This window comes from Malassezia restricta, chromosome III (assembly GCF_003290485.1).
Source record: "Malassezia restricta chromosome III, complete sequence".
Lineage (NCBI taxonomy): Eukaryota > Fungi > Basidiomycota > Malasseziomycetes > Malasseziales > Malasseziaceae > Malassezia > Malassezia restricta.
In genome coordinates, this window is record NC_040195.1 from 733,555 (window position 1) to 757,131 (window position 23,577).

The following is a 23,577-nucleotide window of genomic DNA, read 5'->3' on the forward strand; positions in this document are numbered from 1 at the left end:
GTGACATAACCCCTCCGCCTTGGCGCCTCGCGCCCTATCGCCTTGCCATTATGTCGTCGCTGGCGAGCGGTGTGGCTCCTGCGTCCGAGTCGTCGGGTATGCGCCAGCGCCATGCACCACAAGGTGGAAAAGTGATTGATAGGACTACGAAAGCGATCCAGCGCGAGCCCGAACCAAAATCGCAGGCATTCTACGCGCCGTTGGTTGACACGGTGTGGCGGGTCTATGTGATGGCGTCAGGCATCCTTGGCACGAGTGTACAGGAACCCGTGGAAATTCTGATCATGTGTATGTGTAATGCAATCTCACCTTGCAGTGTCTGTCTATGCCATCGTTCTGAGCGGTGTGTGTCTCGCTTTGTACCACTTCCCCAACTATGTCCAAAATGCGTCTCGCCGTGTGCATTACTATCTCACCGGCGAGCAACCTGTACAATAGATATTAACACAGTGCTTCTGGCCCAAAACTTGATGGCAAAAGCTGCTCGAGCGTGAGTGAAAGCACCTGCTCTCCCGGCCTCCATTGACCTGTGGGGAAATACACTGGCATGCTCATTTCACAAAATTCACGCATGGCCTGGCGGCACACACCGCACGGCGTGCATGGTGCATTGGGTATGTCAGAGCTCACAGCCATAGCCAAGATGCGCTGACCACGCCACCGTGTGTCCAGTTTAATACGAAGTAACGTGCTGCGCTCCGCACACACAGCCACGGCTAGGTGTGAGTATGGCCTCACGTACAGTACGATGCATTCTCGATATTGGCGCCCTGCACGATGGTGCCGTCTTCCAGCAGTGCCGCACAGCCTACACGAAATGTGCTGTACGGAGAATAGGATAGTTCTTTTGCTTGCGATGCCGCCTCCAAGAGCGGTGTGCCATCGGTCATAAAGACAAAATGTCGTCTGACCGACTCCACCTTGGACGGTCCACAGCCAGGGCGTCAGGTGGCAAGCTAGGCAGGGAATGAGGCCCGTTGGGGGATGGCATTACGGCTACGATGGCTCTCGCGTTCCTGGAAAATGACAAGTATGTATGCGATGCCTTCTGAGTATAGACGACAACGTCATCTTGCGTTGTGCCCACTGGCGTCTATGACGACCTGGGCCGACGATCCCTAGGATACCATGCCCTAGACGGCCTCATGCTGGTATATGATCGCGAAAGGGCATATCCCACCACAAGCAGGAGCTTTTGGCGATGCAGCAACGCATTGAAGCATAGTTTCATGACCATTCAGCCCTTTGTCGAGCGGCTTGCACACGATACGGCTCGGCCCTCTATTTCCTGACGCACTTGCTCGGCGGTTCGCACGAGTCACACCATGGAGGGAAATCACCAGAGTGCCCATGCACTAGCGGTTCATTACGGCTCAAGTCGAATAACTTTGCACAAGCCATGGGTCACGTCGAGGGTATGACATCACATTCAAGTCCACATGGCATGGCGAGCATTACATCGTCTATGTTCGCATGATTCTTAGAGATCGTCTAGGCCTGGGCGCCTTCATATCATGGAAGTACACATGGTGTGCGTGGGCTGCCTATCTTGACCTAGCCAAAGGCGTCTGAGAATGGGCAAGCGGGGTGCACAGAGGAGCATGTGCGTATGTCGTACTAGGCATCTTCGCACTGATGATCCAGCATGCTTCGAGCTGATCGACCAAGAGAAAGCGGTGCCAATGAAGTTCATTATGGCGAGCGCTCGACTTGTCGCAATCCTCACGGACGGCCTTCGTCGTACTGTATCTCGATGAGAACAGCCTGAGTCAAAATGTGCGCTATGCAACGCGGCTCCACGAGAATGGTCTGTGTTTCATCGATCAAAATGGCCGGGCCTGGCACATATTCAAAGGCGGACAAGTCTTTCAGGCGCACGATCGGTGTGGGTAAGCGGCCTTCTCCATCAAAATACACCGGACGCTGTGACGCGGTGTCTAGGGCCTTGGCATGCGCATAACGCGTGCCTTGAGCGGCGTGCTCTGCTAGGACAGACGGACCAAGCGAATCAAATGTCCGCCCGACGGCACGCACGCGGATATCGTCAATGAGGATCGCCCGATTCGACAGCACAAACCCAAATTCTTGACGATACGTATCGACAAACACCGACTCCATGTTCCAACTGTCAGCGGGCTTGAGTGTCATAAGCGCTGTGTCTGTACCATCGTAGCGCATATGCAAATACACTTCAAGGTGGATGCGGTCGCGGGCAAATCCTTGCGCGAGGAGCTCGTCTTGGGCACGCTTGGCTAGGGCATCCGCGCGTGTCTGAATACGCTCGAGGGTCGCTGGCGTGTGATCCCACGTCTCATTGCTGGGCTCCTGAACTTCAAAGACACGGTCAGCGAGAGCCATGCCGAATGCCGAAAGAATCGACGAATACTTGTGCAAGACCACCGTCTTGATCCCCAAGGCCCGCGCAATAGAGCATGCGTGCTGCCCACCCGCGCCGCCAAAGCACGCCAGTACATGTTTGGACGTGGAAAAACCGCGCGCTTGCGTCAAGGAACGAATGGGACGGCACATGACTTCGTTGGCGACGCGTATAAAGCCCTGGGCGACTTCGTCGACGCTCATGGTGCGGCCAGTCTCGGCGTTGATATGGGTCGTCAAAGCCTCGAATGCTTGGAGCGATGCATGGATATCCAGACCCTCGTTTTCATTCGGGCCAAAAATACGGGGAAACATCTCGATCGCCAGACGACCGGTCACAAGGTTTGCGTCTGTGATGGCCAAGGGGCCTCCTTTGCGGTAGCAAGTAGGACCTGGGTGAGCAGAGGCGCTGTCAGGACCCACGACAAAGAGGCCGTTGCGGAAGAACAGGCACGACGAGCCACCAGATGCTACCGTATTGACGTCAAGCTGAGGGCTTTGGATGGTGACGCCATCCAACGTGGTTTCCATGACGTGCTCGTAGCGACCCGCATACCGCGATACGTCTGTAGAGGTGCCGCCCATGTCAAAACCAATACAGGGCCGACCATCCCTCTCATCGTATGTCGTCAGCGCCATACCAACCACACCGCCAGCCGGACCACTAATGATCGACTTGAGACCGGTGAAGTGCTCGACGGACGTCAAGCCACCGTCCGACATCATAAATTCGACACGTGTACCAGCGCTACCATCGCGCAGCGAAGAATCAAAACCGCTGAAAAAGCCATCGATGTACGCTTGCAGCACCGGTGTAAGGTATGCATCTGCTGTGGCACTCGTGGCACGCGGCACCATTTTGATCATGGGCATGAGTTCCGCACTGCAGCTAATGTGCGGGAATCCAATGTCACGCGCAATTCGCTTAACAAGCTGCTCATGATCAGGAAACGTGTAGCTAAACATGAACACAATAGCCAGGCTTCGGTATCCCTTCGCGAACAAATCTTCGAGCTGCGCGCGAACCTTGGTCTCATCTGGTTTTTGCAGAATCGCGACGGCCTCACCTGATACGCCACGCACAATCTCAGGCGCTTGATAGGGCGCACCTGGCGGCGCTGCACTAGGCGGCCGGTCCGGACCTGTCCACGGCTTGGTCACGTAGGCGTCGCGCGATGGAGACGAGAACTGCACGCCGTGTTCTCTCGCATTAGGATGAGATGTATAGCCAACCACAGTCACACGCTCATCTACCTCAACGACGTGTTCGTATAGCACTTCGGGCTTGTGGATGGCGAGGTCAAAGATCGAGGGTCTTGACTGATTTCCAATCTGCACAATGTCTCGGAATCCCTTCGTGGTGATAAGGGCATGTCGCTCGCCTTGTCGTTCTAGTAGCGCATTCGTGGCGACAGTAGTTGAGAGCCGAATGTAGTCAATATCCTCCGTTGAGATTTTGTGCGAGCGAGGTATCTTTCGACCCGTTGCCACCTCAAGGATACGCCGGATGCCTTCCGTAGGCGCATCACGGTAGTTGCTTGGATCGTGCGATAGGAGCTTGATGACTATATCCCGGCCTGCATTCTCTGTCCCAGATGCAGGGAGCTGACCTAGGCAGTCGGTAAACGTGCCGCCTCGGTCAATGGCAATCCGCAGACCCAACGTCATGACCTAATCTCGCTTCAACGCGGGGGACGCGCCGGAGTCGTGGATGTGGAGTGTGTCAAAGATCCCAGTAGGTCTATACGACCAGCGTCGCTGGCCCCTGGCTGGGCTCGTAAGGCGCTTCGCAGTCTCCCACCTCTATGCCGCCACCACCGGACCACCTGGCCGACCTGGACCTTAGCGTCCGATTCCCCGAATCGCCCGAGATCTTGGACGATAAGCTGCCGACGAAGTTTACTGACCCTTGCAAGCAGGCGGCGCTGCAGTCTATGCGGTGTTTAGAGCGCTATGGACATGATAAGCTCATGTGTCACAACGAATTTTATATCTATCGCCAGTGCAAGAAGGAGTTCACACGCCAGCTGCGGGAGAGTCGCCGTGCCTGATATCTAAATTACTTCGTCTGCACGTGTGCCTGTGCCTGCTGAGCGGTACATGCGCACATGTCCGTCGTCGCTGCCTGTGATGAAGCGATGCCCCGCAGCCATGAGTGTGGATGATCCCATATCTTCTCTTGTGCCCTCCATGGAGTCTGGATGCCATGCGACGCCCCATATGGGCGTCTTTTGTGTCTGAGTCATAATACATTCGATGGGCGACGTGCCCAGATCCCACAATCGGACGACGTGATCGCTGCATGTCGACGCAATCACACGCCCGTTTCCGCCTGCCTGTACATCAAGGACCCAGCCGCGGTGTCCCTGCAGGGCTGCTACGGCCGTCTCACTGACATGACTCCGGATCGCCTGGACATCATGCACCGTGATCGTCCGATCATCGGATCCAACAAACATATGGTCCGAATACGATACATTCGGACGTGCAAACGTCACAGTTCGCACGGGTTGAGCATGTTCCGTAAGGCAGGCAACCTGCTCGCCAGTGTGAATGTTCCAGATGAACACCACACCCGTATTCGTACCCATAGCAAGCAAATCCCCTTCATAATTGAATGCCAGACACGTGGCATACGACGCATACGAGGTATCGAACGACAGACGCTGTCCTTGCTCGCCAAATGTGTCCGGGTGCGCGGAAAAAAGCGCCACGCAAGCATTCTCGCCGGATGCTGCAAAGACATGCGCATCCGGGTGCAGCGCGCTTACCCATGCCTGCACAGGATATGGCTCATTCGGTTCTGGACCACATGGTATGCCCTTGATGGAAGCACGCTGCGCTGCTTGCTCAAGACGACCTTCCTTTGTCCACTGCCACAGCGTGATGGCACCATCCATGCTGTTAGTGAGCAAGTACCTGTCGTCGGCGCTCTGAGAAAGCGAAACGATCCCGAGTGAATGCTCTTCGGTACAAGACTGCTTTGTCTCCAACTTGTCAAAATCTAATACATCCACGGAACCAGAAGCTCGCCCAGCTACAATGCCCTGCTTCGTCCATACGAGCTGCCATACAGCATGCTCTTCGCCTGCCGACGGAGGCGCGATCTCACATTCTTCCAAATACTGCAGCATGACGAAAACGAGCAACACGCGTCCTACGGGTCAGGTTTCCCCCACTTACCTCCACTGCTTCACGACCCCTAGCGGCTTTACCTCTTTTGTCCAGCATGTTTTCCGCCGAGACCGGGGCACGCACCGAGCTACAAGATATTCCGCCTGCGCCGCCGTCGAGCTCTTTTGCGCGGCGAACAACGATACCCATGCCTGATGTCATCCGACGTCTCTTTAAGCAATTTCCCCTACACGTGTGGCCCCCTGCCGAGTCAGGGGGTTCATGGAGCCAGGTCGAGGGGGCTTCTCGCCCAGCCACTCTCTATATCATACCACCCAAGGAACCAGGTACTTGGGCAAGTGCTGACCCAGTGAGCCTACGCTGGCAAATGGAATTTGTTGTGCGTGGCGTGCCTGTGCACTGCGAGCCCTTGTACGATGCGTACTGGTCTCCTGAGCATACCACACCCTTTGCTCAGGTGGACACAGAGTCGCATGGTGCGCAGCTACTGGGTGAATCAAGCTTGCAGCGATACATGGACCATCATTACCCTCTTGTCCGTGCAGAGCTAGAGGAAAAGAGTGTATGGCCTGATCATGTACAGGACGAAGTGATGTTGTGGATGAATCTACTGGAACAGCGGGTTATGTGTGGCTTACTTCTTGCTTGTATTCGATCGGGAACGTATACGCCACCGTCGCAGTCGGCGTCGCTCTTGCGCCGCTGGCTCGCACCCTTGTTCCCAGGCGAGATGTCGCCCGAGCAGGGCGCATTTGCGCGTCTCGCTCGTCTTAGTGCCGCTGGTGCATCGCCATCAAGTCTGGCAGCCGTGTTTGGACGCGACTACTTGAGTGATGTGCGCAATCCACTCACGCTCGTGCCAGGCTACTCTGTCGACTGGGTCGGCTTTCTCAGTGGCACGTCAGATCACACAGGCCCGGATGCATCTGAAGTCGAGCAATTTCCAGCATCACTGCGTGTGGACCAAGACGCCATTCAACGTGATGCCGCAGATGCCCTGAATGCTGTCGCTGCACGCCTCGCCGACGATATAGGCTCGTGCGACGATGTATGGATGCTCGGTGCACGGCGCCCTACATCGCTTGACTGCCTCCTCTTCGCCGTTTTGCACACCATTCGGACGCTGCCCGCCCAACAAGTGCGTTTCTTGTTGGCCGTACAAGAGCGGCACCCCTCTTTGCTGACCTATTACGAACGCCTCCACAAATATGTGCCGTAGTCTAGTCATTCAAGCAAGCCTGGCACGCGCTCTCTGAATCCGTTCCTAGGCATTTTTTGGACGACGCGCCCACATGCCGCTGAACGACGCCACCAAGGATATTTTGGCCGGTACCACGGGTGGTGTGGCACAGGTACTGGTGGGTCAACCATTTGATATCGTGAAAGTGCGTGTGCAGACTGCGCCCCATGGCACGTATAGTGGCATTTTGGACTGTGTCTCGCACATTCTGCGTGACGAAGGCCCATTGGCCTTTTACAAGGGCACGACCATGCCACTGATTGGTGTAGGTGCTTGCGTATCGATTCAGTTTGGCGTTGTTCAGTGGAGCAAGCGCCTTTTCGCCAGCATGAATGCCAAGCAGAGTCCGACCCAGCAAATCACACCGCTGCAGCAGTATACGGCCGGTCTGCTGGGCGGTGTTGCCAACAGCTGGGTGGCTGGACCCGTTGAGCATGTGCGTATTCGAATGCAAACGCAAAAGGGCCACGACATACGTGGTCCCTTTGATTGTGTCCGCCAGATCGTGCAAAAGGCCGGCGTAACGGGCGTATTTCGTGGCATGGGACCCACTCTCCTCCGTGAAGGTCACGGCATGGGCGTCTATTTCTTGACATACGAATACATTGTGCAACAGCGTCTCAAAGCACTCGGCATCTCGCGTGATCAGGTTCCTATCTCCACGTCCATGGTGGCAGGCGGCTTGTCCGGCATCTTGCTCTGGATGATGATTTACCCGATCGATGTGGTCAAATCTTACATGCAGACAGATGCCATCGAGCCAAGTAAGCGCCAATTCCGCTCTTCGCTCGATGTTGTACGATACATCAATGCATCGTACGGCCTGAAAGGCTATGTGCGCGGTATTGAGCCTACACTACTTAGGGCTCCCTTCGTGAATGCCGCTACCTTTGTCGCTTTTGAACGTACGTATCTTACGACTTACATCCAGTGGCTATGCAGAAACTATCGCTCTTTTAATTATGCCAGTGCCGCAACAGCCTCCGCCAACTCTCGGCGCTTACTATCCCATAGTAAAGCAAGCGCCGATGCGGGTTCCGTCGTAGCGTACAAGTTCGCAGCCGCATCGGCCTCTGGCACGCCCGTCTCGCTGTCGAGAGACTTGGCAACGGCCTGATTCGCAAGCGCTAGCGTGTTGGCTGGATCTAGTGCTAGCGCCTCATGCAACGTTCCCGATGCATTGCTCAAGTGGTCTTGTGCCGCCTGCGCCACGGCCTTGCCAACCAGCGACGGTGCCATATTGGGCGTCTGTGCAATCATGCTGTTTTGGCTCATTTCATCGTATACATAATACGCCTGTTGCGTCGCTCGTCCCCCACGCACAAGACCAATCCACGCTTCCATATATTGCACCAAAATTGAGTCGTCATTCTGCTGCTGCGCCAAAAGATACTCTTTCTCGGCAAGATCGATACGGTGGATGGCCAGGAGAATGTGCACACCAAGCGCAATGCATTCGAGCTCAGTACTACCGCCAGCACCCGTCACGCCCAGCGTCTCGAGCGCCTTTTGCGCATCACCATGCTCGTACAGAGCCAAACCCACTTGGTATCGCACAATCTCACTCGACAACTCACCAGGCTCAACAACATCCAGCAGCATCGTGAGCTGCTCAACCACATCTCCACAGCCAGCCTCATCGCCAGCGCGCTTCATCTCATAAAAATCAGCTAGGAGAAGTACAGACATGGCCACAGGCTGCTCGGCATCATCTCCCAGAAGCTGCCGAGCACCAGCAATATCGCCCATAGCCAGTGCCGCGCGGGCCGCATACACAAGGATCAGTAGACTTGTATCATCCATCACACCATTTGGCGCATGCTTCTGTGCTAATGCGACACATCCGGCATGCGCATTCTGATAGTACAGACTCTGCACTTCAATCACCGATGCGTCCATCGTGTATGGCACCCAACTCCTACCTCAGTTCCGCCGGGCGCGACCTGCTTGTACACACCTCCATAGGATCATGTGGAGCCTATACTTGGCTTCTACTTACTCTTGCTCATCCAGCGTCTTGAATGTGAGGGGACCGTCGATACCAAGCTTCTTGGCTGCTTCCTCAAAGTTTTCCTTAGGTACACCCAGCTCCATGAGTCTCGAGTAGGCACTTGCAAAGTCCTTGAAGAACCTTTCTTCGTCCTTGGCATATTGCTTGACGTATTTGTTAAATGCGCCATCCTTAACAAGCAAGTAGTCCGCGGGAAGCATCATTAACGACTTCGACTCCTTGTCCACATATTGGAAAGGTCCATCCCATTCCTTAGGGACCCAGTCCTGCTCGAGCAACATCACATAGTACTGGTTCGTGAATGACGTGGGCGAAAACGTCCATGGGCCATCATATCCCGAATGGTGCGTGTGGCAGCGTCCCACAGCGTGAGCACCAGCCAGAGCCACAATCTCCTGATCGTTGAATCCAAGGCGGTAGAAAATCTTACGCAGCTGGTCACGGTCTTCGGGACCACCCGGCAGACGACCCTCAGGGGGCGTCGCTTCTACAGGCTTGTCTTGACGACCAGGGCGCCAGAGCACCTTAGGTCCACCCATTTCTTGTACAGCAGCCACACCACCGAGCGTCCAGAGGTCCGAATATGAGATCCAGGGGAACTTGGCTTTGATAGGCTCGTGGAACTTGCGAGCGTTTTCAAGACCGGCATTGGCTCCATGGCTAGCCTCTGGCTTGAAGCGCATCGTCGCACCATTGCTGCCGCCGTTGTGTTCATTCTTGTCGTAGGTACCGGAGGAGTGCCACGAAAGACGCAAAACCACAGGGGCATAGCTGCCGTCATCGTAGGACGCGTCCTCCAAGTTCTTAGCAACTTCGTTGTACACTTGCTGATAATCTTCCTTCGTGGGAACTTTGGTGCCGGATGTCTTACCATTAATGAAGTCCTTAATGTCATTCTGCATAACAAAAGCTCCCGTGGCAGCAGACGCAATCAATGCCGCCACAATGGCGGAGACGCCGGCATTTGACTTGCCTTTGGGCGAAGCAGGCGTGCTGTACGCACGAATACTTGTACGAGGGACTGATACAGCGCTTGTCGAACGCAAGCATTGTGTCAGACGAGTCAAACCACGCATAGCAAAGGTCATGGAGTAAGACTACTTCGGGCCGGGGCAATTGTCAAAGGTGGACCGAGCGCTACTACCCTGGCATTGATTAGGGCGTATGACGAAATGCAATAGACTTATTGACTAATCAATTGAGTATGATTGGTCAATGTTTTCCCGATCGCTCAATCCTCTGCCAGCACATCTCAAGCATGACATTAGAGACAGATAAATCCAATTAAAGATGCATAAGATACACATGATTATGTACGTATCAAAGAGTTCTACATTACAAGGTGAAATACACGTACATGAAATAATCGCTGCACTTCATGGGCAGGATGCTTCCAAATTGTACTTTAGACGTGAGCCGCAGTCGTCAACATAATGATACAATGATGGTGTCTTGACAGAGGATGGTGCATGCTTCAGCTTTTTATCCGTGAGAAATTGCTTTATGCGAGCATCCATCCGTGGTAAAGGCTGAAAATCGTCATCTCGCCTCTTGCCCCATCGCGGTTTAAGAGGCGCATGAATTTTGTCATGCTGGATCATAGCAACTTCCAGGCTCAGCATGAGCAAATGCGAGCTGTTACTTAATAGTCGTGAACGGGGCGAATTCTGCAAATCGTCCAAAGAAGTGTCCACGCTCAAGATATTGGGGGCGTGCTTTTCAGGTTCACTAGATTCGTTAGATGACACAACAATCTTGACTCTCTCTCCACGCCCACGTTCTTTGGTACGACCACGCGATTCAGATGGCGCTTGTAGCGCTGCTGAGTAGCTTAAATCATTTCTTCTCCGGCGCGTGGAGCGGCGATGCGATACACCCAACCTGCTGCAAGCCATATCCAAGCTTCCCGAAGGCTCGATCGACTTGACAGACGTGCATCGACCTCGGCTTCTAGACTCTTCGTCCTCATCCTCAACTTGCGCATTCATATCAATCAGATTCATATCCGAGTCAGATGCATGAGAACGAATAGATCGATGCCGACGGCGATGAGGCTTTCGGCGAGGAACGACGAGTTCGAAGCCTTGCTCATCAACTAGATCAGAGTTTGAATCCAAAGACAAATCAGCATCGTCAGGGATAGGCTCCAATGCTTCAGTGGGTGTCTTGAGAATGGGCGAAGCTGGAGGTGTATCATCTAAATGACTAGTGGGTGATGTTTCACTCGGCTGATCTGGTTTTTTTGAATGTAAGACATACCCAGGGTTGCACACTGCACTTCCAAGATCATCCAAAGCTGGGATCTGCTCCGTGTCACGTATCAGGGCTAGTGGTGGTCGTGGTGAAGTCATAGAAGTGAACCTGCGAGGACTGAGACCAAGCATGTTGGCCATGCGTTCATCCATATCTCCTCTTGTCTTACCTTGTTGTATAGACCGTTCCCGACGAGAGTCGAAGCGACCGACACTGCGACTCCGCGTGTGACTTCGGAATGTCTGCAGCTGTACAAATGTACTCATTTCAATATCGGGATCAATAGGGGCACCAATACCTGAAACATATGCGGACAAGTCGTCAGGCCCTTTAGCATCAAGACCAGGAGGGACTGGTGACAGACTTGTCGAAATATCTGATGGAGACAGAGAAGGTGATGTGCGTTGAGATGTGACGTTGTCAACAGACGCATGCGAAGGGTCAGCTCTCGGTGGTATAAATGCTTCCTTTTTAGAATTTTGCGGATGCAAAGTTTCCCATGAATCACGTCGTGGTCCCAGATCACTACAGCTGCGAGCACGACGAGTGGAACTATTCGAATCGACTTTTTGTCGATTCAAAAGCTCACATACGGCTTGGAGACGATCTTCAGCTGTGACAGTACTTGATGATAGATTCGATTCACTTTCAGCCTTGATTTCTGGTGAGATTTCTTCGCAGGAAGTTAATGCTGATTCTTGTGATTCGTAACTGCCACATATTATTTTTGAGCATGAGGACCAGGATGAGCCCAATGTGTCACTTTCCACCATAGAATCTGATGGATGCATGTCTGCATGATTAAACAGCAAGCTCCGCGGTGTGAGAATAGCAGATGATGACAACAGCAATGCGTCATCATCGACACATGTGATGCTTGGTGGACGAGGTTGGGATGTCTTAAATCGACTAAGCTCTGCCTCGCTGGGCACAGATTTCAACATCTTTCCCAAGTTGGATGAGTCCTTCGACGTGCTTTGTAACGAAGACTGCCCCATCTTCCATAAGACATGAGTGTGGGTTTCCGAAGTCGTAGGTTGAGTGACCAACGTCAATGTTGGCCTGCGTGGCGGTACTTCGTTAGAATTCATGTGTAATAGGCAGGTGTCGAAAGGCAGTCGAAATATGTAGATTCACACACGATCACAGTCGGGCTCGTTGACAAGTGTAGTTAAGCCTCAAGTCGACGGATTTGTGCGACACCTTGAAAAGGTCGAATCCGCCACTGCAGTAAGCTACCAGCGATAGGGTGTGTATGGAAAACACTCCCTAGGCCGGCGAAACAACGCCGGTAGAGAACACTCGTAGATATAAACCTAGACCGTGGATGTGCTTGGCACACGAATGTTAGAAGCACCTTGGGTGCGGGTAACACGACCGAAGTTACCCCTTTCCGATGCGATTGGTACGGTCTCCGCTAGATTCAAGGCAATTGCAAGCGAGCGGGCCTCATATTCATGGATGTGATTGGCTGATGACGAGGTCGAGTATGGACCATACGAACTCAGCCTTTACATCAGCCAATCACCTACGTCTATAAGCTTATGCATACTATGTATTAAATGTAATCAAATGCATGCCATTCGTCGCTAGATTATGCTTGTACCTGTGCAGCGTCCTCCTCGTTACGCTTCTTGAGGACCAAAGGTTGACCGGTCATGCGACGCCAAACGTCGTGGATATCCTCGACCACCGTTTCAAAGTGCGAGGTAGGATCATAGGAACGTGTGATGTAGATATTGTTGTCGCGGCCAGAATCGATCGGCTCTTCAAGGGCAGAGACTGTCACAAACTTGTCATGAATTTCACCAAGCAAATCGAGACCGGGGCGCAACTCGAGTTCTGGCTTGTCTGTTTCAACGATCGTAGACACTTGTGCAACATAAATACCCGGCGCGCAAATGTTGTGGGCCGACGATACTTCAGCGATGTATATATCATTCTTCCGGCCCACCTGGTTTTGAGGGATGATAAGCTGTACTGAATCCGAGTTATCCGTGTTGGGGATGGGGTGCTTCAGAATGCAGATGGCACGGACGACCTTGACTGTGTCACGAACTAACGACTTACCACCCACTTGGCGGAAGTAGCTTGGATCACCAACGACCAAATTGGCCTTGACAGTTTCTTGGCCGCTGCGCACGCCGACAAAACGGCCCTGATCGTCCACGACAATCTCGTCGACCGGCTTGTCAAGCATGTACGTGCCTCCGTGGATGGCCGAGAGACGCGCAAATCCTTGTGGCAGTTCACCCAATCCGTACAGAGGGTAGATGTATGGTGACTTGCCGTAGCGCGCCATGGACGAGGTGTATAACAGAATACGTTCATACGTCTCGCGTGCTGGGCGTTTCATGTATGAGTCCTCTAGATTTAGTGCCATAGCATGGCCGATGAAGTCGCGCGTGCCTGCCTCGAGACCAAAGTGGGCGAATACTTTTTCCATAGGCCACGAGTCTAGATCAATGCCTTGGTGCGTCGAAGGGTCGTCATCGCGCCACTTTTGGAGAAATTCAAAGAACCGCTTGGCGCGACGCTTCTCGAAGAGACCCATGAGCGGAGATCGCACAGCCTCCATCTCAGTGCTTGGCACTTTAGCAATGCGCCTGTCACGGTACACATAGCTAGCGCTGATCTGCTTGAACTCAAGATATCGAGTAACATCCGTGTGGACAAGCATATTCACAATCTCGCCGTTAGCCATCATGAACTTAGGAATCATGTCTACAGCATAGTCACGGTCTCGTCCGATATCTGTTGGCACGGGCTCGCCAGGACGGAACTTGTTGTACAGCTGCGTCAGGTTCAATGAGGCACATTCGGCACCATAGTAGTCATTTCTGTCAATATGAAGTACCTTTTTGCCTTCAACGGACAATAAAGCAGAAAGCACACATTCAGACACACCTGTGCCGAGGATTACTGCATCGTACGTTTCATCCATCGTATAACTGCACCAACGTGGATGTGTTGGAGATGAGAGGCGATGGGGCTCGTGTTTCAACTGTGGCTTGACCGGGCCAACACCCACATGGCCCCTGCATGTGTATTTCCCATACGTAGAAAAAACCGCTGCCGCGGCTGTGTATTTTCTATCGCAAAGCATGGTGCGGTCGTACGTGTGAGAGGCTGACGTGTTAGATTCCCCAACATTGTCGTGACCGGCACGCCCGGTACGGGTAAGTCGACTTTGTCGGGGCAGATATGCGAGGCGTTTGCTCTGGCTGATGGACGGCACCCTATGCGCCATATCAATGCAGGCCCTCTGGCTATTCAAAAGCACTTTGTTGCATCGCGCGATGCGGAGTGGGACTCGGTCGAAGTAGACGAAGACGCATTATTAGACTACCTTGAGTCCATGTCGGGTGGCGTAGCACCGGATCCTATCGAAGAGGACCCAGAGGGCTGTGCGCAGGCCCGTGACATGCCTCTGGACAGTGACACCCGGGGCGGACTAGTGCTAGACTGGCACACTTGTGATGCGTGGCCGGAGAGGTGGGTTGATCTCGTGGTGGTTCTTCGGTGCAATCACGAGCTGATCTGGAAGCGGCTCGAAAAGCGCCACTACTCTGAAAAGAAAATTGCCGAGAACAATGAGGCTGAGATCATGGGCGTCGTCGAGGACGAGGCTCGCTCTGCATACCCACAAGAGGCCATTATTGTGCTTCCGAGTGAGACGTCTGATCAGCTGGAATCACACGCGGAACGCATCGTGGCGTGGATTCATGCATGGCGACAGCAGCGCGGTTTGGAGTCATAAATGCGTGTGGCGCTATGGATATATGTGCATATAGCCACTCAGAAAGGGTATGTAGCCCACTGAACTACCACGCCCAGCCCGGTCGTTGGAATCCGTTCACAATTTTCGGGCTGCCACGCACAACGCCGCCGCTTCCCATTCGCCGGGCATGAAGCCTGGCCTTGTCGATGGCCTCCCGTTCACGAACGGCATGTGACTTTCCTGGACGAAGCACAATACTCAGACGCGCTTGAGGGTGTGTCATAATACCAAAACGACCGCGGCCCTTGATCTCGAGACGCTTATGGTACATACCTTTGGTGACCCACGCCTCCGACACCAATAGGCGACGAGGGTCAAGACCCTTTGCTTCAGCATGATCGCGGGCCATTACAAGCGTGGCACGCACGCGGCGAGCAGCTCGCTTGGCACTAAACTGCATTTGCAGAATGGCAAAATCGATGGGCTTGCCAGAAATTTGGTTTGCAAGCATGTTGAGCTTACGAGGGCTGATCCGGAACACGGCTGTACTAAACTTATGCTCAGGCTTTTCCATACCTCCCAGCTCAGAGGTTCCACCCCAACGCTTGCGCAACAGGCGCTTTTGACGCTTCTCTTCTGAAGCCAAGCGCTGTACTTCTTCTCGACGAAATTCTGGCGCATCCATTGCATCGTCAATTAACATATCTCCTGTAGAAGATTGCGATGCCATCAGTTCATCACGTCGTTGATCACGCCGCACACGGTCGATATCTTCTTGAAGCAAACCGCCTTGTTTTCGTTGCAGCTGGCGTTCACGACGATTGCCCTGGAGCAGCGGCACGATATTATCCCAAAATCCAGCACGACTTGGTGTTGATGCAAAATTTCTCACACTAGGCAGAAGTAAGCGCGTTTTATTCAGTATGGCCGGCCGCGCCGCAGAGGCTAGCAGTCGCAGCATTCTAGTCCTGATGGCGTCGCGAAGAAACCAAGGCAAGATCCACGCCCCCCTACCGAGACTGTCACGTGATACAAAATTAAGTGCCTCGGCGGTCTGTGCCCTCGACTCGACCTTTTTGACAGCAACATGACGTTGGTGGGCACACCCACTTTGTTCATTGACGGCGAATGGTGTGCTTCGAGTGATGGCGGACGTCGGCCCACATACAATCCATACGATGCTAGTGTTATTATGCACGTGGACGAAGCTACGTCCAATGATGCCAGGCGCGCGATTGCGGCGGCCAAAGCCTTCTTTAGCTCGTCGGACTGGTCACGCCGTTCTTACCAAGACCGATGCGAATTGCTAAATCGTATGGCCGATTCTCTTCAAAAGAACAAGGCAGAGCTCGCGCGTATTGAAACCATCGATACGGGAAAAACCTTAGGCGAAAGTGAGATTGATATTGACGATGTCACTAATGTGTTTCGTTTTTACGCCAAAGAAGCTCTCAAACTTGCCGAAGACAAGCGTGTGACAGGCCCTTTGGTACCAGAATCAGTGAAGAGCTTGGTTGTGCACGAACCTGTGGGCGTTTGTGTACTTATCACACCATGGAACTACCCCATTCTTCAGCTGTGCTGGAAGCTGGCACCTGCATTGGCCACCGGCAATGTGGTCATCGTTAAGCCATCCGAAGTAACACCACTCTCTACTATTTATCTTGTACACATGATGCTCGAAGTTGGCTTTCCTTCTGGCAGCATTCAGCTGCTTACGGCCTCGGGCGCCTCAATTGGTTCAGTGCTGACTGAGAGCCCTGATGTGGATCTGGTCTCGTTCACAGGCGGTCTTCAGACGGGTCGCTCGATCATTCGCAGCTGCGCCGAAACAGTGAAACGATGCACGGTCGAGTTGGGTGGCAAGAACCCCAATATTGTGTTTGCTGATTGTGATTTGGATTGGGCGATTGACAACGTGACAACGGCCGTGTTTGTGCACAGCGGGCAGGTATGCTCGGCCGGTGCGCGTCTCATTGTGGAAGAGTCGATGGCCGACAAACTCGTCAACGGCGTCGTGGAACGGGCGCAGCGCATCGTCATGGGCAATGGTCTCGATGCGGCTTCTGAAACTGGGCCACTGGTGTCGGCGGAGCATCGCGCCAAAATCGAGGCGTATGTGAAACTCGCTCAAGAAGAAGGAGCTGTGATCCGCTGTGGCGGAGTCCGTCCCGATCCTGTCGAGTTTCCGCACCTTGCCCAGGGCTACTTTTTCCTGCCGACGGTGCTAGACAAGTGCGATCGGACTATGCGTGTTGTGCAGGAAGAGTCGTTCGGACCGATTCTGACGGTCGAGCGCTTCCCCGACGGTGACGAAGAGACAGCTATTATGCTGGCGAACGATACCAAATACGGTCTGGCTGGTGGCGTGCAAAGTAAGGATCAGGCACGAGCCGAGCGCGTGGCTCGTCGGCTGCGGCACGGTACAGTTTGGACCAACACCTATGGCTTGTACACGGCGCAGTCGGAATGGGGTGGCTACGGCATGTCAGGCAATGGCCGCGAGCTAGGAAGCAAGGGCCTAGACGAGTACATCGAAGTCAAACACATTTGGAGTGAATCCAAGCCAGCCATGATGGATTGGTTTAAAGGCCAGGGCAAAAAGCACAATACGGCACGTATGTAGCGAACTATAGCTCAGAGCTCGTCGTGACTCTCGTCTTGCGGCAGGATGCCGGCATCAAAGATGCGTACCTCGTCGATCGGCCTGTCCATAGGGCCCGTGCGGACGCTCTCGACGTACTTGACGGCGTCCATACCGTCAATCACACGACCAAACACGACGTGACGGCCGTCGAGCCACGGTGTCTGTACAGTCGTGATGAAGAACTGAGATCCATTTGTGTCAGAGCCAGCGTTAGCCATCGAGAGCACACCTGGACCCTCGTGCTTCAGTTCAAAGTTCTCGTCTGGGAAGCTCTTGCCCCAGATCGACATGCCACCGCGGCCATCGCCACGAGTGTAGTCGCCGCCTTGAATCATAAAGTCCTTGATCACACGGTGAAATATGCTGCCCTTGTACCCGCGACCTTGTTCACGCTCGACAAGACCGATAAAGTTCTCGACAGTCTTCGGCACCGTCTCACCGTACAAGCCAATGACAATACGACCCACCGATTTGTCGCCATGCTCCACGTCAAAGAACACCTTGTGTGTAATCTTTGCATCAGCATGCGAAAGAGCCATGGCAGCGGATACACAGGCCAAGATAGCCAAAACCAAACGAACCAACGTCACTTGCATGGTGGTGTTGGGTGGGTCGTTCGCGAAGCAAACACGCAACGCACGACACGTTGTCGCTCCTTTGCCACGTGGAGGACAGCTCGGCCGGTGTGGGACGCTGCTGACAAGGACGACCCAGTGCATCTGCGTACATAATTTTTGGTGCGCTGGAAAAGGTGATTCGCATCCAAGGCCGCTGAACCAGCGCATCGCAGTGAAGCGCCCCATATCGCTCCAACGCAACTGCCCAAGGTACTCACGTAAAGCATTACGTGACATCTGATATGCACGCATATTTGCGTGCTGACTCGTATCCTGCTCAAAACCTGGGAGCGAGTGGATGGAACAAATCTGAAGGATCATCCATGACACCCCCCGACATGAGCATGTCGCCAAGTGAACTGGCCAATGTGCTGCTAGAAGCTTTCAACACGATGATGAGTGAGTGTGAAAGCTATGTAAAATATACGGAGCAGCGCTTCCGAATGGAAGAAGACCATCTTCGACACGTGAAAATCATGCTAGAACGTCAGCGTGACCTTGATATGCGCATCAACAGCAAGCTGGCTGTACTGCCTGGTCTGCTCCCAGATCCTGGACGTCTATCGAATCTACGCAATACGTGGGGCGACATCCGCCTGTCGGAGATGTGGGCTGTGGATCTGCGTCTCAATCTGCTATTTGAATGCAAAATGCGCGTATTGCAGCCGATCGTCCACTTTCATGATGAACAGGAGCGCATCCGAAGGCGTGTCAAGGCTAATCTAAAAATGTGTGTTGACGACTACGACGAAATGCTAAATGTGACCCTGCCTAGAATCCGCCGGAATTATGAGCGCCGATGTGAAGAGCACGAGTTTTATCGTCATCAGCAACAGGCGCTAGAAGAGTCGCGCCAGCTATTGGCCTCCGGCACTATTGCTTCCATGAATGGACGCTCATCACCGGAGTTGCCCAGCGTGCCTGGCTGGAACGGCGATGTGACAGCGAGCTCGGCTCCTGATTTCAGCACAGGCAATCGTCCGTTCCTTGAATCACTTCGAAAGCGCGATGCATGGGATCAGGCACCTAAGCGACTCAATGCCCTTTTCTCCCGCATGCTTGATGTCTCTGACCGCAGTCCTGGCATGGAAGCGGGCATTCTGCCCTCCAATGCCTCTAATGGAACGATGACACCACCCAAGATGCCCTCTCCTAGTGCTGAACAAGCCAATGTGTCCAACAAGGCACTCCAAACCCTCGCCATTAAACAAGCCAAGGCACGTCGCGAGATGAATGAGGCAGACCAGGCGTACCGCAAGGCCATTTTTGACCTAGAGACGCTTCGTATTCGACGCAACAAGGCACTCGATGCCGCCGTCAAGAGTCTGCTGGAATGGCGCCGTGAGCTCAGCATCACCATGCAAAAAGTGACTTTAGAGCATGTGCGTCGTACTATGGCAATGCGGTCGACGATCGACTCTGTGCACCAACAGGACGAGCAACTCGCGCTGCAGATGCTCGATAACTTTGAAGATGAGCAAAAGGTCTGTGAAAAGTGGATGCCCAATACGCGCACACTGATTCACAATGAGCGCGTTAAGTACGTGAACTACTTCCATGGCCCCTTCAATGACCTGATCTTTGGAACAGGTCTTGTTGACTATGCATTTTCCCACGGCGACTATAATACACCATCAACAATGACGGAAAAGGGACTGATCTTGCCGAACGTACGTCCCCCGCTCATTGTGAGTAAATGCATCGAGTTTCTCGAACAGCCTCGCTGCATCCGCACACCTGGTCTGTATCGCGTGAGCGCAAAGCATTCACGCATCCAGGAGCTCACAAGCATCATTGAGCAGGACGAGACCTCGTTCCAATTCGATGCAGACCGTGAGGACCCTATACTTGTTTCGTCGATTCTCAAGCTATACCTTCGGCAACTCCCCGAGGCCGTCATGCCCATGAAATGGGACGAGCGTGTCCGGTACACGCATGAACGCGAAGAGCACATCAAGAATGGCTTTACCACTTTCAAGTCACGTATTCGCCGCATGCCTCCCATTCACCAGGCGACGCTTCGTGCGCTTCTCATGCACCTGTCATACGTGGCAGCACACTCCGACTACAACAAAATGAACATTTCAAACCTCGCCGTGGTATTCTCTCCCGTAATATTGTCCGAGAATGCACCGCGTGATGTCTCCCTTTTTTCTAACTCTGATGAAGACACTACACTGATCGATCTGGTTACATTTTCATCCCACATTTTCGCCATGCCCACTCTGTATCAACATCCTCTTCCATCACCTCCGTCGACACGAACTTCCTCCCACTCAAACCATGGAACACAAATGTGCCCATCGATTGGTGACCTTGATATCGATGTTATATCATCCAACTCTTCCATGGATGCGAATCATGCATGTTGATGTACGCACTCTGTTGTAGTATTGTTAGCATACTTCCCACTGGATGGGAGAGGTAGAAGCGTATCTTACGATCCATACCTCCACCATTGTTGCGTCTGACATCGAGAATGGCCGCCGAGGGTCAAGTGCAGACGGTCGACGTGACGTCGCTAGATGTGCCACAGGTATGTTTGTTGGGCATTAAGACCAGCTGCTTGATGTTCGAAAACAGCTAGAGCTCGAGCTGAAGCAATTCACGACCATGTTTGGCCAGCTCAAGATCGCACAAGCACGCTTTCAAAGTTGTGCGGAGAGCGTTGAAGCCATCCGACCAGAGAACCAAGGTGCGTGAAGCATACTCTCACATCCAGGCAAGACAACGCTTCTTCCGCTCACAGCGTCGCTTTATGTGCCAGGTAAGCTGAGTGATCCGGAAAAGGTTATTGTCGATATCGGCACAGGATATTATGTCGAAAAGGTAAGCATGCTCTATATTTACACGGAACTAGTCTCGCCCTGAAGCACGTAAACTGTATGAAGACAAGGTGGCCTATATCATCAAAAACATGGAACAGCTACAAGAGACGATCCATCGGAAACAGGATAACCTTCGCGTCGTATGCGAGCTGCTCCAAGTGGTGCGTCGCTCGATTAGCTTACCGGCAGAAAGTGCTCCAGCGTGAAGGGGCTCAGGAAGCTGCCTAGGGCGCTTGCTCCATGGAAACACGTAGAAGGATTGGTTTGGCATCGTTGCCTTGGGATCCTCCACATACATTCTTGCTTCTCTACCTCGACAACCGTAGATGACAAACCCTGTTGTGTGTACGTGAGCGGAGCGACTTACGCAGATTTGGACATTGAATTCGTAGGCGGAGCGCCGCCGTCCCGTCCAGGGGGAAACCGCGTTGTGCTGGAGCTGTACCAGGACAAGGTGCCAAAGACAGCTGACAACTTCCGAGCGTTGTGCACGGGCGAAAAGGGCACGGGCAAGTCGGGCGTGCCTCTCTCGTTCAAGGGCAGCATTTTCCACCGAGTGATCAAGAATTTTATGATCCAGGGAGGCGACTTTACCAACTTTAACGGCACAGGTGGTGAATCGATTTACGGCGAAAAGTTTGAAGACGAGAACCTCGAGGGCAAACACGACCGGCCCTTTTTGCTCTCGATGGCAAACGCTGGTCCTAACACAAATGGATCACAGTTTTTCATTACGACGGTGCCTACGCCGCATTTGGATGGCAAGCACGTTGTGTTTGGCCAAGTGCTGCGTGGCAAGGACGTCGTGCGTCACATCGAGCAGAGTGCCACCGGTCCGAATGACCGGCCCCAGGATGATATAAAGATTGCCGATTGCGGTGAATTTAGTGCAGAGCAGCTGGCTGATTCGTCGTTCCACTACGGTATTGAAGCAGACGAATCGGGCGACAACTACGAAGCGTACCCTGAAGACTCGGACCTGCCTCTCGAGGAAAAGCCTGAATCGGCGCTTGACGTGGCCAAGGATCTGAAGGCCATCGGTGCTAAACTGGTTGGCCAGAATAAGTGGTCTCTCGCACGCGAAAAGTATGAAAAGGCCTTGCGATACCTGTTCGTGAACCCGTACTTGGAGGACAAGGAAAAAGCGTTTGTCGATGAGTACTACTCACTATGCACACCATTACAGCTCAATGCAGCTTTGTGTGCTCTCAAGACGGAGCCCCCTGTAGCCGACGAGGCTGAAGCCCTCACGACGCAGGTGATTGAGCGTGCTGGCACGAAAGAAGCCGATCTCGCCAAGGCGCATTTCCGTCGTGCTCTTGCGCGTTCAGCGATGAAGCGCGATGATGACGCCAAGGCCGATCTATCCGAGGCGCTCAAGTATGCGCCGAATGACGCGGGCATTCAAAAAGAAGCTGCAGCGCTGGAAAAGCGCCGCCAAGCGCGTCTCGCCAAGCAGCGTGCCGCCTACAGCAAAATGTTTTCCTCCTAAATAGCCATGTGTTCTACTGCTTCTGGTAGCCAGCCTCGGCCAGCGCTTCTTCCAGCTTCTGGAGAATGATGTCAACGTCCCTGCGAGCAGGGTCGACGACGGAAACACCCATATGACCAATACGGAAGTACTCGTCCTTCGCGTCCTTGTGCAGACCAGCACCAAATACGACGCCGCGCTGGGCCATCTTGGGCAAGATGTCGGACGCCTTGAAGCCCTGCGGGTAACGAACGGCGGTCATGCCGTTGGCGACGCCGTTTTGACGCGAGTCGGGCTGAGCGAGCTGCTCGAGACCCAGGTTCTCAATGCCTTTCTTCACGCGCTGCGACGCCTCGCGATGCTTTTCAAAGCGCTGTGCAAGAGACACAGGACCCTCCGTGATGGTCTTGAGCGACGTGTGGAGAGCATATATCAGGTTGGTGGGTGGTGTGGCAAAGTATGCTGGGGTGCGAGCCTCATATGCTTTCATCACAGGCAGCCACTTTGTCCAAGATGTATAGAAACCAGCCGGCGGCGTTGTGCGCGATGCAAACGTTTTCATGGCACGGGGGCTGGCCAGTGACAAAGAAAGACCGGGAGGGATGCCGATGCCCTTCTGCGAAGCGAAGAGAAGGTAGTCTATACCCCATGCATCCATGTGGATTTCCTCCGATCCAACGCTGCACACGCCGTCGAGAATGACGAGCGTGTCGGGGCTCACCCTCTTCACGATCTTTGTGACGGCTTCCACATCCATAAGAATACCCGTGGAGGTATCGACGTGCGTGATTGTCACAGCCTTGTACTTCTTCTGCTTCAGTGCAATCTCTATCTCACTCTCACTGGGACGCGAGCCGACCGGGGCGACGACCTGCGTCGGGTGAGCACCGTACGTAGCGATGCACTCGGCAAAGCTGTCGCCAAAGTAGCCCGTCGTCAGGACAAGCACGTCATCGTCTTTTTCGAGCAGATTGACGGCAGCCAGATCCCAGCCCAGTGTACCGGAACCTGAAATGATAAAGGGCTGCGAGCTAGGCGCATCAGCGACCTTCCGCAGCATCTCGAGGGACTCGCCAAATACAGGAACAAAGTCAGGCGAGACATGTGCCATCGACGGATGTGCATTGGCCAGCAGCACATCGTCTGAGACCTCAATAGGTCCGGGAATCATGAGCAGTTTGTGGTCCGCTTGCTTAAACGACGACATGATGACAGTGGGGTGTACAGCGCCCCAGCCACCCGGGGACGCTGGGTGCACCAAGCCGTGATGACGTAAGG

General features: G+C 53.6%; 19 protein-coding genes across 19 annotated transcripts; 9 read left to right on the top strand and 10 right to left on the bottom strand.

Moving 5' to 3' along the window:
- Window positions 1-50: 50 nt before the first annotated feature.
- MRET_2075 (uncharacterized protein) lies at window positions 51-438 on the top strand (the record flags this gene model as incomplete). Its single annotated transcript, XM_027628702.1, has 2 exons — window positions 51-288; window positions 317-438. 2 exons carry the CDS (start codon window positions 51-53, stop codon window positions 436-438), a joined length of 360 nt encoding a protein of 119 aa, XP_027484292.1.
- A 3-nt stretch (window positions 439-441) lies between these two features.
- Window positions 442-890, bottom strand: MRET_2076 (cytidine deaminase; the record flags this gene model as incomplete). Its single annotated transcript, XM_027628703.1, has 2 exons — window positions 442-716; window positions 743-890. The coding sequence occupies 2 exons, from the start codon at window positions 888-890 to the stop codon at window positions 442-444; spliced, it is 423 nt and encodes a 140-aa protein (XP_027484289.1).
- An 832-nt stretch (window positions 891-1,722) lies between these two features.
- Window positions 1,723-4,044, bottom strand: MRET_2077 (5-oxoprolinase (ATP-hydrolyzing); the record flags this gene model as incomplete). Its single annotated transcript, XM_027628704.1, has 1 exon — window positions 1,723-4,044. The coding sequence occupies one exon, from the start codon at window positions 4,042-4,044 to the stop codon at window positions 1,723-1,725; it is 2,322 nt and encodes a 773-aa protein (XP_027484290.1).
- A 137-nt stretch (window positions 4,045-4,181) lies between these two features.
- Window positions 4,182-4,427, top strand: MRET_2078 (cytochrome c oxidase subunit 23; the record flags this gene model as incomplete). The annotated part of the gene is made up of 1 exon (XM_027628705.1): window positions 4,182-4,427. The coding sequence occupies one exon, from the start codon at window positions 4,182-4,184 to the stop codon at window positions 4,425-4,427; it is 246 nt and encodes an 81-aa protein (XP_027484287.1).
- Window positions 4,428-4,430: 3 nt separating this feature from the next.
- On the bottom strand, window positions 4,431-5,510 carry MRET_2079 (WD repeat protein 61; the record flags this gene model as incomplete). Its single annotated transcript, XM_027628706.1, has 1 exon — window positions 4,431-5,510. The coding sequence occupies one exon, from the start codon at window positions 5,508-5,510 to the stop codon at window positions 4,431-4,433; it is 1,080 nt and encodes a 359-aa protein (XP_027484288.1).
- Window positions 5,511-5,605: 95 nt separating this feature from the next.
- Window positions 5,606-6,730, top strand: MRET_2080 (uncharacterized protein; the record flags this gene model as incomplete). Its single annotated transcript, XM_027628707.1, has 1 exon — window positions 5,606-6,730. The coding sequence occupies one exon, from the start codon at window positions 5,606-5,608 to the stop codon at window positions 6,728-6,730; it is 1,125 nt and encodes a 374-aa protein (XP_027484429.1).
- A 73-nt stretch (window positions 6,731-6,803) lies between these two features.
- On the top strand, window positions 6,804-7,711 carry MRET_2081 (solute carrier family 25 (mitochondrial carnitine/acylcarnitine transporter), member 20/29; the record flags this gene model as incomplete). Its single annotated transcript, XM_027628708.1, has 2 exons — window positions 6,804-7,656; window positions 7,683-7,711. 2 exons carry the CDS (start codon window positions 6,804-6,806, stop codon window positions 7,709-7,711), a joined length of 882 nt encoding a protein of 293 aa, XP_027484428.1.
- On the bottom strand, window positions 7,712-8,650 carry MRET_2082 (coatomer subunit epsilon; the record flags this gene model as incomplete). The annotated part of the gene is made up of 1 exon (XM_027628709.1): window positions 7,712-8,650. One exon carries the CDS (start codon window positions 8,648-8,650, stop codon window positions 7,712-7,714), a length of 939 nt encoding a protein of 312 aa, XP_027484101.1.
- Window positions 8,651-8,746: 96 nt separating this feature from the next.
- Window positions 8,747-9,850, bottom strand: MRET_2083 (cytochrome c peroxidase; the record flags this gene model as incomplete). Its single annotated transcript, XM_027628710.1, has 1 exon — window positions 8,747-9,850. The coding sequence occupies one exon, from the start codon at window positions 9,848-9,850 to the stop codon at window positions 8,747-8,749; it is 1,104 nt and encodes a 367-aa protein (XP_027484427.1).
- Window positions 9,851-10,138: 288 nt separating this feature from the next.
- On the bottom strand, window positions 10,139-12,106 carry MRET_2084 (uncharacterized protein; the record flags this gene model as incomplete). The annotated part of the gene is made up of 1 exon (XM_027628711.1): window positions 10,139-12,106. One exon carries the CDS (start codon window positions 12,104-12,106, stop codon window positions 10,139-10,141), a length of 1,968 nt encoding a protein of 655 aa, XP_027484426.1.
- Window positions 12,107-12,609: 503 nt separating this feature from the next.
- MRET_2085 (Rab GDP dissociation inhibitor) lies at window positions 12,610-13,959 on the bottom strand (the record flags this gene model as incomplete). The annotated part of the gene is made up of 1 exon (XM_027628712.1): window positions 12,610-13,959. The coding sequence occupies one exon, from the start codon at window positions 13,957-13,959 to the stop codon at window positions 12,610-12,612; it is 1,350 nt and encodes a 449-aa protein (XP_027484425.1).
- A 297-nt stretch (window positions 13,960-14,256) lies between these two features.
- On the top strand, window positions 14,257-14,775 carry MRET_2086 (adenylate kinase; the record flags this gene model as incomplete). Its single annotated transcript, XM_027628713.1, has 1 exon — window positions 14,257-14,775. One exon carries the CDS (start codon window positions 14,257-14,259, stop codon window positions 14,773-14,775), a length of 519 nt encoding a protein of 172 aa, XP_027484424.1.
- Window positions 14,776-14,839: 64 nt separating this feature from the next.
- MRET_2087 (large subunit ribosomal protein L22) lies at window positions 14,840-15,697 on the bottom strand (the record flags this gene model as incomplete). Its single annotated transcript, XM_027628714.1, has 1 exon — window positions 14,840-15,697. The coding sequence occupies one exon, from the start codon at window positions 15,695-15,697 to the stop codon at window positions 14,840-14,842; it is 858 nt and encodes a 285-aa protein (XP_027484423.1).
- A 126-nt stretch (window positions 15,698-15,823) lies between these two features.
- On the top strand, window positions 15,824-17,362 carry MRET_2088 (aldehyde dehydrogenase (NAD+); the record flags this gene model as incomplete). Its single annotated transcript, XM_027628715.1, has 1 exon — window positions 15,824-17,362. The coding sequence occupies one exon, from the start codon at window positions 15,824-15,826 to the stop codon at window positions 17,360-17,362; it is 1,539 nt and encodes a 512-aa protein (XP_027484422.1).
- An 11-nt stretch (window positions 17,363-17,373) lies between these two features.
- On the bottom strand, window positions 17,374-17,979 carry MRET_2089 (peptidyl-prolyl cis-trans isomerase B (cyclophilin B); the record flags this gene model as incomplete). The annotated part of the gene is made up of 1 exon (XM_027628716.1): window positions 17,374-17,979. One exon carries the CDS (start codon window positions 17,977-17,979, stop codon window positions 17,374-17,376), a length of 606 nt encoding a protein of 201 aa, XP_027484421.1.
- A 263-nt stretch (window positions 17,980-18,242) lies between these two features.
- Window positions 18,243-20,372, top strand: MRET_2090 (RhoGAP; the record flags this gene model as incomplete). Its single annotated transcript, XM_027628717.1, has 1 exon — window positions 18,243-20,372. One exon carries the CDS (start codon window positions 18,243-18,245, stop codon window positions 20,370-20,372), a length of 2,130 nt encoding a protein of 709 aa, XP_027484466.1.
- Window positions 20,373-20,479: 107 nt separating this feature from the next.
- Window positions 20,480-21,056, top strand: MRET_2091 (subunit of the heterohexameric cochaperone prefoldin complex; the record flags this gene model as incomplete). The annotated part of the gene is made up of 5 exons (XM_027628718.1): window positions 20,480-20,536; window positions 20,563-20,695; window positions 20,723-20,829; window positions 20,861-20,989; window positions 21,018-21,056. The coding sequence occupies 5 exons, from the start codon at window positions 20,480-20,482 to the stop codon at window positions 21,054-21,056; spliced, it is 465 nt and encodes a 154-aa protein (XP_027484467.1).
- A 98-nt stretch (window positions 21,057-21,154) lies between these two features.
- MRET_2092 (peptidyl-prolyl isomerase D) lies at window positions 21,155-22,320 on the top strand (the record flags this gene model as incomplete). The annotated part of the gene is made up of 2 exons (XM_027628719.1): window positions 21,155-21,173; window positions 21,200-22,320. The coding sequence occupies 2 exons, from the start codon at window positions 21,155-21,157 to the stop codon at window positions 22,318-22,320; spliced, it is 1,140 nt and encodes a 379-aa protein (XP_027484468.1).
- Window positions 22,321-22,333: 13 nt separating this feature from the next.
- Window positions 22,334-23,506, bottom strand: MRET_2093 (alanine-glyoxylate transaminase/serine-glyoxylate transaminase/serine-pyruvate transaminase; the record flags this gene model as incomplete). Its single annotated transcript, XM_027628720.1, has 1 exon — window positions 22,334-23,506. The coding sequence occupies one exon, from the start codon at window positions 23,504-23,506 to the stop codon at window positions 22,334-22,336; it is 1,173 nt and encodes a 390-aa protein (XP_027484469.1).
- Window positions 23,507-23,577: the final 71 nt, after the last annotated feature.